This window comes from Scyliorhinus torazame, unplaced genomic scaffold, assembly GCF_047496885.1.
Source record: "Scyliorhinus torazame isolate Kashiwa2021f unplaced genomic scaffold, sScyTor2.1 scaffold_1451, whole genome shotgun sequence".
Lineage (NCBI taxonomy): Eukaryota > Metazoa > Chordata > Chondrichthyes > Carcharhiniformes > Scyliorhinidae > Scyliorhinus > Scyliorhinus torazame.
This window is the reverse complement of record NW_027309178.1, coordinates 2,220-16,456: the sequence shown is the minus strand read 5'-3', so window position 1 is coordinate 16,456 and position 14,237 is coordinate 2,220. Positions and strand designations below refer to the sequence as shown.

At 57.4% G+C, this 14,237-nt stretch overlaps 1 protein-coding gene across 1 annotated transcript in view; it reads right to left on the bottom strand.

The window, feature by feature from the left end:
* The window catches only part of LOC140407316 (lamin-A-like), a 44,352-nt gene extending 31,373 nt beyond the window's left edge, over window positions 1–12,979 (bottom strand). The window contains exons 1-5 of the mRNA XM_072494902.1: window positions 12,827–12,979; window positions 10,411–10,536; window positions 9,229–9,399; window positions 2,913–3,038; window positions 1,291–1,511 (exon numbers count right to left, since the gene is read on the bottom strand). Coding sequence (XP_072351003.1) covers window positions 1,291–1,511; window positions 2,913–3,038; window positions 9,229–9,399; window positions 10,411–10,491 — 599 coding nt within the window. The 5' untranslated portion in view covers window positions 10,492–10,536; window positions 12,827–12,979. The remainder of the gene's footprint in view (window positions 1–1,290; window positions 1,512–2,912; window positions 3,039–9,228; window positions 9,400–10,410; window positions 10,537–12,826) is intronic.
* Window positions 12,980–14,237: the final 1,258 nt, after the last annotated feature.

The window sequence follows — 14,237 nt, the reverse complement described above, 5'->3', positions numbered from 1 at the left end:
CGAGAGAGAGAGTCCCGAGGGGGAGACAGAGAGAGAGTCCCGAGGGGGAGCGAGAGAGAGAGTCCCGAGGGGGAGCGAGAGAGAGAGTCCCGAGGGGGAGACAGAGAGAGAGAGAGAGTCCCGAGGGGGAGCGAGAGAGAGAGTCCCGAGGGGGAGCGAGAGAGAGAGTCCCGAGGGGGAGACAGAGAGAGAGTCCCGAGGGGGAGACAGAGAGAGTCCCGAGGGGGAGACAGAGAGAGTCCCGAGGGGGAGCGAGAGAGAGAGTCCCGAGGGGGAGACAGAGAGAGAGTCCCGAGGGGGAGACAGAGAGAGTCCCGAGGGGGAGACAGAGAGAGAGTCCCGAGGGGGAGAGAGAGACAGACAGAGTCCCGAGGGGGAGAGAGAGACAGACAGAGTCCCGAGGGGGAGAGAGAGACAGACAGAGTCCCGAGGGGGAGAGAGAGAGAGAGAGAGAGAGGGAGACAGTCCCAAGGGGGGAGAGAGAGAGAGAGAGAGAGAGACAGAGTCCTGAGGGGGAGGGAGAGACAGACAGAGTCCCGAGGGGGAGAGAGAGAGAGAGAGAGACAGAGTCCCGAGGGAGAGAGAGAGAGACAGAGTCCTGAGGGAGAGAGAGAGAGAGACAGAGAAACAGGGTCCCGTGGGGGAGAGAGACAGGTGGGGCCCCTGACGGGCGCGCACACAGACGCAGGCCCGGGTGGCGCGCACACAGACGCAGGCCCGGGTGGCGCGCACACAGACGCGGGCCCGGGTGGCGCGCACACAGACGCGGGCCCGGGTGGCGCGCACACAGACGCGGGCCCGGGTGGCGCGCACACAGACGCGGGCCCGGGTGGCGCGCACACAGACGCGGGCCCGGGTGGCGCGCACACAGACGCAGGCCCGGGTGGCGCGCACACAGACGCAGGCCCGGGTGGCGCGCACACAGACGCAGGCCCGGGTGGCGCGCACACAGACGCGGGCCCGGGTGGCGCGCACACAGACGCGGGCCCGGGGTGGCGCGCACACAGACGCGGGCCCGGGTGGCGCGCACACAGACGCAGGCCCGGGTGGCGCGCACACAGACGCAGGCCCGGGTGGCGCGCACACAGACGCAGGCCCGGGTGGCGTGCACACAGATGCAGGCCCGGGTGGCACGCACACAGACGCAGGCCCGGGTGGCGCACACAGACGCGGGCCCGGGTGGCGCGCACACAGACGCAGGCCCGGGTGGCGCGCACACAGACGCGGGCCCGGGTGGCGCGCACACAGATGCAGGCCCCTCGGTCACACACTCACTCAGAATGCTCTCACCTTTCCTCTTCACCCTCCAGCATCTTGCGATAGGCGTTAATCTCCATGTCCAAGGCCAGTTTGACATCGAGCAGCTCCTGGTACTCATCCAGTTGAATTTGCATCCGTCGCTGCATGTCCGCCATCTCGCGGTCCTTCTCGTTCAGCAGGCGCCGGCTCGTGTCCCGCTCACGCTGCAGAGCCGCCTCCAGGTCCTGGATCTTGGCCTCCTTCACCGAGATCTGGGGGAAGAGGTCAGAACACAGGGTTCACTAAATCCCAGAACAGGGCAATTGAGACTCTGCGGAAGCAGAATTCGAGCTGGGTACAGCGGCGGAGGGAGTCCCACATTCTCCCCCACTCCCCGTGGGAGCGAGTCCCACATTCTCCCCACTCCCCGTGGGAGCGAGTCCCACATTCTCCCCACTCCCCGTGGGAGCGAGTCCCACATTCTCCCCACTCCCCTGTGGGAGCGAGTCCCACATTCTCCCCACTCCCCGTGGGAGCGAGTCCCACATTCTCCCCCACTCCCCGTGGGAGCGAGTCCCACATTCTCCCCCACTCCCCGTGGGAGCGAGTCCCACATTCTCCCCCACTCCCCGTGGGAGCGAGTCCCACATTCTCCCCACTCCCCGTGGGAGCGAGTCGCACATTCTCCCCCACTCCCCGTGGGAGTGAGTCCCACATTCTCCCCACTCCCCGTGGGAGCGAGTCCCACATTCTCCCCCCACTCCCTGTGGGAGCGAGTCCCACATTCTCCCCCCACTCCCTGTGGGAGCGAGACCCACATTCTCCCCCCACTCCCCGTGGGAGCGAGTCGCACATTCTCCCCCACTCCCCGTGGGAGCGAGTCGCACATTCTCCCCCACTCCCCGTGGGAGCGAGTCCCACATTCTCCCCCACTCCCCGTGGGAGCGAGTCCCACATTCTCCCCCACTCCCCGTGGGAGCGAGTCCCACATTCTCCCCCACTCCCCGTGGGAGCGAGTCGCACATTCTCCCCCACTCCCCGTGGGAGCGAGTCCCACATTCTCCCCCCACTCCCCGTGGGAGCGAGTCCCACATTCTCCCCCCACTCCCTGTGGGAGCGAGTCCCACATTCTCCCCCCACTCCCTGTGGGAGCGAGTCCCACATTCTCCCCCCACTCCCTGTGGGAGCGAGTCCCACATTCTCCCCCCACTCCCTGTGGGAGCGAGTCCCACATTCTCCCCCCACTCCCTGTGGGAGCGAGTCCCACATTCTCCCCCCACTCCCTGTGGGAGCGAGTCCCACATTCTCCCCGCTCCCCGGTGGAGGGAGTCCTCTCCCCGGTGGAGGGAGTCCTCTCCCCGGTGGAGGGAGTCCTCTCCCCGCTCCCCGGTGGAGGGAGTCCTCTCCCCGCTCCCCGGTGGAGGGAGTCCTCTCCCCGCTCCCCGGTGGAGGGAGTCCTCTCCCCGCTCCCCGGTGGAGGGAGTCCTCTCCCCGGTGGAGGGAGTCCTCTCCCCGGTGGAGGGAGTCCTCTCCCCGGTGGAGGGAGTCCTCTCTCCGGTGGAGGGAGTCCTCTCCCCGGTGGAGGGAGTCCTCTCCCCGGTGGAGGGAGTCCTCTCCCCGGTGGAGGGAGTCCTCTCCCCGCTCCCCGGTGGAGGGCGCCCCGGAAGCCTGACCTGGTTCTGGAGCTGCTTCAGCTGGGTGGTGAGGGTGTCGAGCCGGAGTCTGGTCGATGACAGTTCCTCGTGAGCAGCTCCGATCAGGTTGCTGTTCCGCTCGGCCGACATCTTCGCATTCTGCAGCTGCGTTCCCAGGAAGCAAGGCAGTGTGGGATTAGATGTCGGAGTGGGTCACAAATATCCCCCGCGGCAATAATAAAACCCTCCACCCCCACCTCAATCCGGAGCCGGGTCAGGCCATTTGGCCCCTCAATCCTGTCCCTCCATTCAATGGCAGATCTACAGCCCAGCTCCAGGTACCCTCACCCTCCCCCTAACCCCTCTTTACAATGGAACAGAAGAGAAAACGGTGCACAAGGAGGTCATTCGGCCCATCAAGTCTGCACCAACCCCCTGAAGGTGCACCCTACCTAGTCTCCACCATATCCCCACCTAACCTGCACATCTTTGGACACTAAGGGACAATTTAGCACGGCCAATCCACCAAACCCGCACATCTTTGGACACTAAGGGACAATTTAGCACGGCCAATCCACCTAACCTGTACATCTTTGGACACTAAGGGACAATTTAGCACAGTCAATCCACCCAACCCGCACATCTTTGGACACTAAGGGGCAATTTAGCACGGTCAATCCACCTAACCTGCACATCTTTGGACACTAAGGGGCAATTTAGCACGGCCAATCCACCTAACCCGCACATCTTTGGACTGTGGGAGGAAACCGGAGCGCCCGGGGGAAACCCACGCAGACACGGGGAGGACACATTCTCCCCAAGCTGGGAATTGAACCTGGGTCCCTGGCACTGCGAGACAGCAGTGCCAAACACTGTGCCACCGTGCCGGGTGAGAGGATTCAGGGGAAAGCGAATTCTAAACTAATCCCACCCTTTGCTTCGAGAAATGTTTCCTAATTTCTCTCCCAGAAGTAAAAAGACTCAACACCGCCTGCCTGTTCCAGCCCTGGCTCCTCCCATTAACTACATCCTCAACACCGCCTGCCTGTTCCAGCCCTGGCTCCTCCCATTAACTACATCCTCAACACCGCCTGCCTGTTCCAGCCCTGGCTCCTCCCATTAACTACATCCTCAACACCGCCTGCCTGTTCCAGCCCTGGCTCCTCCCATTAACTACATCCTCAACACCGCCTGCCTGTTCCAGCCCTGGCTCCTCCCATTAACTACATCCTCAACACCGCCTGCCTGTTCCAGCCCTGGCTCCTCCCATTAACTACATCCTCAACACCGCCTGCCTGTTACAGCCCTGGCTCCTCCCACTAACTACATCCTCAACACCGCCTGCCTGTTCCAGCCCTGGCTCCTCCCATTAACTACATCCTCAACACCGCCTGCCTGTTCCAGCCCTGGGTCCTCCCATTAACTACATCCTCAACACCGCCTGCCTGTTCCAGCCCTGGCTCCTCCCACTAACTACATCCTCAACACCGCCTGCCTGTTACAGCCCTGGCTCCTCCCACTAACTACATCCTCAACACCGCCTGCCTGTTACAGCCCTGGCTCCTCCCACTAACTACATCCTCAACACCGCCTGCCTGTTCCAGCCCTGGCTCCTCCCATTAACTACATCCTCAACACCGCCTGCCTGTTACAGCCCTGGCTCCTCCCACTAACTACATCCTCAACACCGCCTGCCTGTTCCAGCCCTGGCTCCTCCCATTAACTACATCCTCAACACCGCCTGCCTGTTCCAGCCCTGGGTCCTCCCATTAACTACATCCTCAACACCGCCTGCCTGTTCCAGCCCTGGCTCCTCCCACTAACTACATCCTCAACACCGCCTGCCTGTTACAGCCCTGGCTCCTCCCACTAACTACATCCTCAACACCGCCTGCCTGTTACAGCCCTGGCTCCTCCCACTAACTACATCCTCAACACCGCCTGCCTGTTACAGCCCTGGGTCCTCCCATTAACTACATCCTCAACACCGCCTGCCTGTTCCAGCCCTGGCTCCTCCCATTAACTACATCCTCCCCATTCCACTCATTTCCCACCACCTACTAAGTTTAAACCCAACTTTCCTAATTATCCACTCCCCAGAAAGCGTGGAAACCCCGATTTGACCCTCGCAATTCTGATAATCGACACGACACTCTCTCAAAAAGCACAATAGGTCCTTCCGAAAGGAACAAAGAACAAAGAACAGTACAACACAGGAACAGGCCCTTCGGCCCTCCAAGCCCGTGCCGACCATGCTGCCCGACTAAACTACAATCTTCTCCACTTCCTGGGTCCGTATCCCTCTATTCCCATCCTATTCATATATTTGTCAAGATGCCCCTTAAATGTCACTATCGTCCCTGCTTCCACCACCTCCTCCGGCAGCGAGTTCCAGACACCCACTACCCTCTGCGTAAAAAACTTGCCTCGTACATCTACTCTAAACCTTGCCCCTCTCACCTTAAACCTATGCCCCCTAGTAATTGACCCCTCTACCCTGGGGAAAAGCCTCTGACTATCCACTCTGTCTATGCCCCTCAATTTTGTAAACCTCTATCAGGTCTCCCCTCAACCTCAGTCGTTCCAGTGAGAACAAACCGAATTTATTCAACCGCTCCTTATAGCTGATGCCCTCCATACCAGGCAACATCCTGGTAAATCTCTTCTGCCCCCTCTCTAAAGCCTCCACATCCTCCTGGTAGTGTGGCGACCAGAATTGAACACTATACTCCAAGTGTGGCCTAACTAAGGTTCTATACAGCTGTAACATGACTTGCCAATTCTTATACTCAATGCCCCGGCCAATGAAGGCAAGCATGCCGTATGCCTTCTTGACTACCTTCTCCACCTGTGTTGCCCCTTTCAGTGACCTGTGGACCTGTACACCTAGATCTCTCTGACTGTCAATACTCTTGAGGGTTCTACCATTCACTGTATATTCCCTACCTGCATTAGACCTTCCAAAATGCATTACCTCACATTTGTCCGGATTAAACTCCATCTGCCATCTCTCCGCCCAAGTCTCCAAACAATCTAAATCCTGCTGTATCCTCTGACAGTCCTCATCGTTATCCGCAATTCCACCAACCTTTGTGTCGTCCGCAAACTTACTAATCAGACCAGTTACATTTTCCTCCAAATCATTTATATATACTACAAACAGCAAAGGTCCCAGCACTGATCCCTGTGGAACACCACTGGTCACAGCCCTCCAATTAGAAAAGCATCCTTCCATTGCTACTGTCTGCCTCTATGACCTAGCCAGTTCTGTATCCAAAGATGCCCCAGAGCTACTTCCAGATGTGCCAAAAAACAGGGCCTTGTGCAGCTGAGGCATGACTTTCGCCATCTTGTGTTCCTCAATTCCTCCAGAGATAGAAAGGTCAGCGCTTTCTTCGTCTCTCCAATTATTTTTTTTATACCTGCTCGGGGACGTGTTCACAATCTGTGGACCCGGAGCCCCACTTCTCTTAGTGCCTCCAGCATTTCAACCCCACCCTCTGGCCCCAAGGTGGGTGAATGCAGATTTGCCCACGTCGGAATTTACGTGCCACAGGTTCGCATATCGCTACACCCGACAAATTTTCTCGACTGTGTGATGAATGTTAGAATTTCAGAAACATTGTATTGTAGGTATATGGAGCAGTAAGGGTTAAAAGCCTGGGTTGGAATAGTGTTTTTAAGGGGGTGGTGTGATGAACATTGGAATTTCAGATACATTGTATTATAGGTATTTGGTGCAGTAAGGGTTTAAAAACCTGGGTTAGTGTGTTTGACTGCTGCAGTAGTGTTTTTATAAATCCTGGTTTAAAATATCTTTTGGCGACAAAGGTGGAATTAAAGCATCATAAAAGTAGGATCATCATTCAGTCCAGCCATGGGTATTGTTTGCTGAATTTGGGCGAATGGACTTTTATTTATATGAAAGAGGACATTGTGTTCAGCTTAGTAAGATTATGAAGTTAATGGGAGGAGCCGGGGCTGAAGCAGTCAGGTGTTGCGCTGTTCAGACTGGGGTGCGAACAGACAAGAAACCGCTGCTCTCATTACAATTCAGTTAAAGATCTGCCTGTGGACAGACCAAGACAGCGAGTTTGTAACCGCGTGGCCCAATGGATAAGGCTGGATAAGACTTCGGTGATTTTAATGAAAACAAGGAGTTAAAAGATTTGCCTGTAAACAGGAAAGGAGCAATTTCAAAAGGCTGCTTTAAAAAGAGATAAGTTGAGATGGGCAAGAATCTGCAGCTGGGTCCTGAAGGATCTCTTTCTCAAAGTGGTTTATCCAAAACATCTCTTTTCGGCAAGCATTCCCGAGCCAGCCAACTGTATTTAAAAGTGGACTGTGACCGGAGAGGGGTTTTTGATTGAGTGGAGATAAAGAAAGCAGTTTGATTGTATTGATAAGCGTTATATAACTGGCAATTGTAAGCTATTTCTTGTCAAGGTTCTAATACTGCGCTAGGAATAAAGTTTGTTTGAATCTGCTATTTGCAGGGCGAATCACTCCTGGAGTGAGGTATATTTTCCACAATCTTAAATAATTAAAATAAAATATTGGGGTTTGTGTTCAGTGTGCTAGCCACTGTTGGGGTCTGCTAGGGGTTGGCAATAACAGTGCTCTCTAAATTTAGTGTCAGCAGAAAGCTTGTGGCTTCCGATCCCAATATCTAATTCTCTCTTAAATACGGTGAATGGTTGAGGTCTTCCCATGCACACCGTGCTGAATGATAACCACATTCCAACAGTTCAATCACCTTTTTCCCTGCTGCTACTATAGACCGATGAGCCTCACGTCTGTAGTGGGTAAAGTCTTGGAAGGGATTATAAGAGACAAGATTTATAATCATCTAGATAGGAATAATATGATCAGGGATAGTCAGCGTGGCTTTGTGAAGGGTAGGTCATGCCTCACAAACCTTATCGAGTTCTTTGAGAAGGTGACTGAACAGGTAGACGAGGGTAGAGCAGTTGATGTGGTGTATATGGATTTCAGTAAAGCGTTTGATAAGGTTCCCCACGGTAGGCTATTGCAGAAAATACGGAGGCTGGGGATTGAGAGTGATTTAGAGATGTGGATCAGAAATTGGCTAGCTGAAAGGAGACAGAGGGTGGTGGTTGATGGGAAATGTCCAGAATGGAGTTCAGTTACAAGTGGAGTACCACAAGGATCTGTTCTGGGGCCGTTGCTGTTTGTCATTTTTATCAATGACCTAGAGGAAGGCGCAGAAGGGTGGGTGAGTAAATTTGCAGACGATACTAAAGTCGGTGGTGTTGTCGATAGTGTGGAAGGATGTAGCAGGTTACAGAGGGATATAGATAAGCTGCAGAGCTGGGCTGAGAGGTGGCAAATGGAGTTTAATGTAGAGAAGTGTGAGGTGATTCACTTTGGAAGGAATAACAGGAATGCGGAATATTTGGCTAATGGTAAAGTTCTTGGAAGTGTGGATGAGCAGAGGGATCTAAGTGTCCATGTACATAGATCCCTGAAAGTTGCCACCCAGGTGGATAGGGTGGTGAAGAAGGCCTATGGAGTGTTGGCCTTGATTGGTAGAGGGATTGAGTCCCGGAGTCAGGAGGTCATGTTGCAGCTGTACAGAACTCTGGTACGGCCGCATTTGGAGTATTGCGTACAGTTCTGGTCACCGCATTATAGGAAGGACATGAAGGCTTTGGAGTGGGTGCAGAGGAGATTTACCAGGATGTTGCCTGGTATGGAGGGAAAATCTTATGAGGAAAGGCTGATGGATTTGAGGTTGTTTTCGTTGGAGAGAAGATTAAGAGGAGACTGAATAGAGGCATACAAAATGATCAGGGGGTTGGATAGGGTGGACAGTGAGAGCCTTCTCCCGCGGATGGAAATGGCTAGCACGAGGGGACATAGTTTTAAACTGAGGGGTAATAGATATAGGACAGAGGTCAGAGGTAGGTTCTTTACGCAAAGAGTGGTGAGGCCGTGGAATGCCCTACCTGCAACAGTAGTGAACTCGCCAACATTGAGGGCATTTAAAAGTTTATTGGATCAGCATATGGATGATAAGGGCATAGTGTAGGTTAGATGGCTTTTGTTTCGGTGCAACATCGTGGGCCGAAGGGCCTGTACTGCGCTGTATCGTTCTATGTTCTATGCTAGGTGAATTTCCTAATCAATTTCTGGAGCTAAGCGAGGAAGAGGGCTGCAGCCCAAAACGCGGCATTTGCTCTCCAGGTGACCTTGGAAGTCACTGTTTCCCTGCATGGCTCGGTTGACAGAGAAGAATGGATCCCGGATCCAACGCTATCCGTCAGGGAACAGTTTGAGTGATCCCTGGAAGTTGGAGTGTGAATGGCAGTTGGAAGCTGGGCTCTGGCACTACCTTGGAACAGTAGGTTTTTTCCAGCTCGTCCTTGTAGAGTCGAACTTGTTCCTCGTGCTGCGTCCTCAGGTCATTCAGGGCGTCAGTCAGCTTGCACTCGTACTCCCGCAGGCGCCCGGTGTCAATCTCTACCAGGCGCGACTCGTGGCGTCGCTTGGTGTCACGGATCTCCTGTTGGGAAGGGAGACGAGGGGTTAACATGGAGACAGACAGCGAGCACGTGAGAGGGAGGAACGGAGAGAGAGAGAGAGACAGAGACTGAGAGAGAGGGACAGAGACAGACTGATGTCATAATATACATCAGTACATTATGGTGCAGACACACACACTGATAGACATGCAGTGGGACCAATCAGCATACACAACACCGCAGCCAATCACCAGTGAGAGCACAGACACTATAAAGACAGGGGGCATCAGAGTTCCCGCCCATTCTAGTAGCAGCTAGCTCGGAGCACAGAGCTCACAGCCTGCAACACAGACATTCACCATGTGCTGAGTGCATCACCTGGTTAGGACTAGGCAAGGGTCAACAGTTAAAGCTGGTATTGCATTTACCCACAGTTCAAGTATGTTAATATAGTTAACCTTATAATAAAATAGAGTTGCACCACTTCCAGTGTTGGTGACCTGTTTGTGATCCAGAATACCCAACACATCAACAGAGATACAGAGACAGAGAGACAGAGAGAGACAGAGAGACAGAGAGACAGAGAGAGACAGAGAGACAGAGAGAGACAGAGACGGAGAGAGAGAGAGAGACGGAGAGAGAGAGAGACGGAGAGAGAGAGAGACGGAGAGAGAGAGAGACGGAGAGAGAGGGAGAGACGGAGAGAGAGGGAGAGAGGGAGAGAGGGATAGAGGGAGAGAGGCGGGGAGAGGGAGAGAGGCGGGGAGAGGGAGAGAGGCGGGGAGAGGGAGGGAGGCGGGGAGAGGGAGGGAGGCGGGGAGAGGGAGGGAGGCGGGGAGAGGGAGGGAGGCGGGGAGAGGGAGGGAGGCGGGGAGGGGGGGAGGCGGGAGGCGGGGAGGGGGAGGCGGGGAGGGTGAGGCGGGGAGGGTGAGGCGGGGAGGGTGAGGCGGGGAGGGGGGTAAGGGGGGAGGGGGGGTAAGGGGGACGGGGAGGGGGGTAAGGGGGACGGGGAGGGGGGTAAGGGGGACGGGGAGGGGGCCCCCGGGGCTAACCTCATCGTACAGGTTCCTCTGGAAGTCGAGCTCCTCCTGGACAGTCTGTGCCCGGTTCTCGCTCTCCACTCTCCGCAACATCTCATCGTGAAGCTGCTTCTTGATGTCATTGAGAGCCAACTCCAACTGGAACAGAGATCCCAATCAGACCCTCACCCTCATCACCCTCGCCCCTCGCCCCCAAACCCTCGCCCCTCACCCTCGCCCCAAACCCCCGCCCCAAACCCCAAACCCTCGCACCAAACCCCAAACCCTCGCCCCAAACCCCAAACCCCAAACCCTCGCCCCAAACCCCAAACTCTCGCCCACAAACCCTCGCCCAAAACCCTCGCCCCAAACCCCAAACCCCCGCCCCAAACCCCCGCCCCAAACCCCAAACTCCCGCCCCAAAAACCCCCGCCCCAAACCCCAAACTCCCGCCCAAAAACCCTCGCCCCAAACCCCAAACCCTCGCCCCAAACCCCCGCCCCAAACCCCCGCCCCAAACCCCCGCCCCAAACCCCCGCCCCAAACCCCCGCCCCAAACCCCCGCCCCTCGCCCCAAACCCCCGCCCCAAACCCCCGCCCCAAACCCCCGCCCCTCGCCCCAAACCCCCGCCCCAAACCCTCGCCCCAAACCCCCGCCCCAAACCCTCGCCCCAAACCCCCGCCCCAAACCCTCGCCCCAAACCCTCGCCCCAAACCCTCGCCCCAAACCCTCGCCCCAAACCCTCGCCCCAAACCCTCGCCCCAAACCCTCGCCCCAAACCCTCGCCCCAAACCCTCGCCCCAAACCCTCGCCCCAAACCCTCGCCCCAAACCCTCGCCCCAAACCCTCGCCCCAAACCCTCGCCCCTCGCCCCAAACCCTCGCCCCTCGCCCCAAACCCTCGCCCCTCGCCCCAAACCCTCGCCCCTCGCCCCAAACCCTCGCCCCTCGCCCCAAACCCTCGCCCCAAACCCTCGCCCCTCGCCCCAAACCCTCGCCCCTCGCCCCAAACCCTCGCCCCCTCGCCCCAAACCCTCGCCCCAAAACTTAAACCCTCGCCCCAAAACTTAAACCCTCGCCCCAAACTTAAACCCTCGCCCCAAACCCCTCGAGACGGACAAGGTCACCCCCCCACTACAAACAATCAACCTCCGCCCGCCCCTACACCCCCTCCCTATCTCTGTAACCTCCTCCAGCCCCGACACCCCCTCCCTATCTCTGTAACCTCCTCCAACCCCTACATCCCCTCCCTATCTCTGTAACCTCCTCCAACCCCTACACCCCCTCCCTATCTCTGTAACCTCCTCCAGCCCCTACACCCCCTCCCTATCTCTGTAACCTCCTCCAGCCCCTCCACCCCCCTCCCTATCTCTGTAACCTCCTCCAGCCCCGACAACCCCTCCCTATCTCTGTAATCCCCTCCATCCACTGCACCCTCTCCCTATCTCTGTAACCTCTTCCAGCCCCTACACCCCCCCTCCCCATCTCTGTATCCCCCTCCATCCCTTACACCCCTCCCCATCTCTGTAACCTCCTCCAGCCCCTACACCCCCTCCCTATCTCTGTAACCTCCTCCAGCCCCTACACCCCCTCCCTATCTCTGTAACCTCCTCCAGCCCCTACACCCCCCCTCCCCATCTCTGTAACCTCCTCCAGCCCCTCCACCCCCCTCCCCATCTCTGTAACCTCCTCCAGCCCCTCCACCCCCCTCCCCATCTCTGTAACCTCCTCCAGCCCCTCCACCCCCTCCCTATCTCTGTAACCTCCTCCAGCCCCGACACCCTCTCCCTATCTCTGTAACCTCCTCCAGCCCCTACACCCCCTCCCTATCTCTGTAACCTCCTCCAGCCCCTACACCCCCTCACTATCTCTGTAACCCCCTCCAGCCCCTACACCCCCTCCCTGTCACTGTAACCTCCTCCAGCCCCGACACCCTCTCCCTATCTCTGTAACCTCCTCCAGCCCCTACACCCCCTCCCTATCTCTGTAACCTCCTCCAGCCCCTACACCCCCTCCCTATCTCTGTAACCCCCTCCAGCCCCTCCACCCCCTCCCTATCTCTGTAACCTCCTCCAGCCCCTCCACCCCCTCCCTATCTCTGTAACCTCCTCCAGCCCCTCCACCCTCTCCCTATCTCTGTAACCTCCTCCAGCCCCTACACCCCCTCCCTATCTCTGTAACCTCCTCCAGCCCCCTACACCCCCTCCCTATCTCTGTTCCCTCCTCCAGCCCCTACACCCCCTCCCTATCTCTGTAACCCCCTCCAGCCCCCTACACCCCCCTCCCTATCTCTGTTCCCTCCTCCAGACCCTACACCCCCTCCCTATCTCTGTTCCCTCCCCCAGCCCCTACACCCCCTCCCTATCTCTGTAACCTCCTCCAGCCCCTACACCCCCTCCCTATCCCAGGGGGCGACACCCAGGGGGCGACACAGTCAGTCGATCTCTACCTTGGCGATCTGCCCTCGCAGTTCCCGAAGTTCACTTTCCAGGTTCCGCTTCTCACTCAGGGCGGTCGACAGAGACGCGTCCTTCGAGTTAAGGATGGCCTCCAGGTCCCTCAGCCGGGCTAAGGCTGCAGCAAGCTCAGACTCCTTTTTGGCATTTCTAGACAGGGGGAACAGCGAGATCCTGATTACTGTCCAAACGGGGAGAGATTGCCGAGCTCGGAGATGCAGAGGGATCTGGGAGCCCCGGGGGTGCGAATCACAAACGGCCGGTCCACGGTACAGCGAGTATTTAGGGATGATCCAATGGGAATGTGATTGTTTATTCTGAGGGGAATTGAGGTCAAAGATCGGGAGGTTTTGCTCCAGGTGTTCGGGGCGTTGGTGAGCCCACATCTGGAGTATTGTGGACGGTGCGGGTCTCCTGATTGAAGGAAAGGTGTCGGTGGCCGTTCAGAGAAGGTTTCCCAGACTAACACCGGGAACGGGAGGGTTGTCTATGAGGAAAGGTCAGAGAGGTCAGGCTTGTCTCCGCTGGAGTTTCGAAGAGTGAGAGGCGACTCGATCGAAACCTATGGATCCTGAGGGGGGTTATTGACGGGGTCGGTGTGGAGAGGATGTTTCCTCTTGTGGGAGAATCGAGTACTCGGGGGGGGTCACTGTATAAAAATGAGCTCCGCACTGTGGGAGGGTCAGTACTGAGGGGAGCGCCGCACTGTGGGAGGGTCAGTACTGAGGGAGCGCCGCACTGTGGGAGGGTCAGTGCTGAGGGAACGCCGCACTGTGGGAGGGTCAGTACTGAGGGAGCTCCGCACTGTGGGAGGGTCAGTACTGAGGGAGTGCCGCACTGTGGGAGGGTCAGTACTGAGGGAGCTCCGCACTGTGGGAGGATCAGTACTGAGGGAGCGCCCCACTGTCGGAGGGGTCAGTACTGAGGGAGCTCCGCACTGTCAGAGGGTCAGTACTGAGGGAGTGCTGCACTGTGGGAGGGTCAGTACTGAGGGAGCGCCGCACTGTGGGAGGGTCAGTACTGAGGGAACGCCGCACTGTGGGACGGTCAGTACTGAGGGAGCGCCGCACTGTGGGAGGGTCAGTACTGAGGGAACGCCGCACTGTGGGAGGGTCAGTGCTGAGGGAACGCCGCACTGTGGGAGGGTCAGTGCTGAGGGAGCTCCGCACTGTGGGAGGGTCAGTACTGAGGGAGTGCCGCACTGTGGGAGGGTCAGTACTGAGGGAGCTCCGCACTGTGGGAGGGTCAGTACTGAGGGAGCGCCGCACTGTCGGAGGGTCAGTACTGAGGGAGCTCCGCACTGTCAGAGGGTCAGTACTGAGGGAGTGCCGCACTGTGGGAGGGTCAGTACTGAGGGAGCTCCGCACTGTGGGAGGGTCAGTACTGAGGGAGCGCCGCACTGTC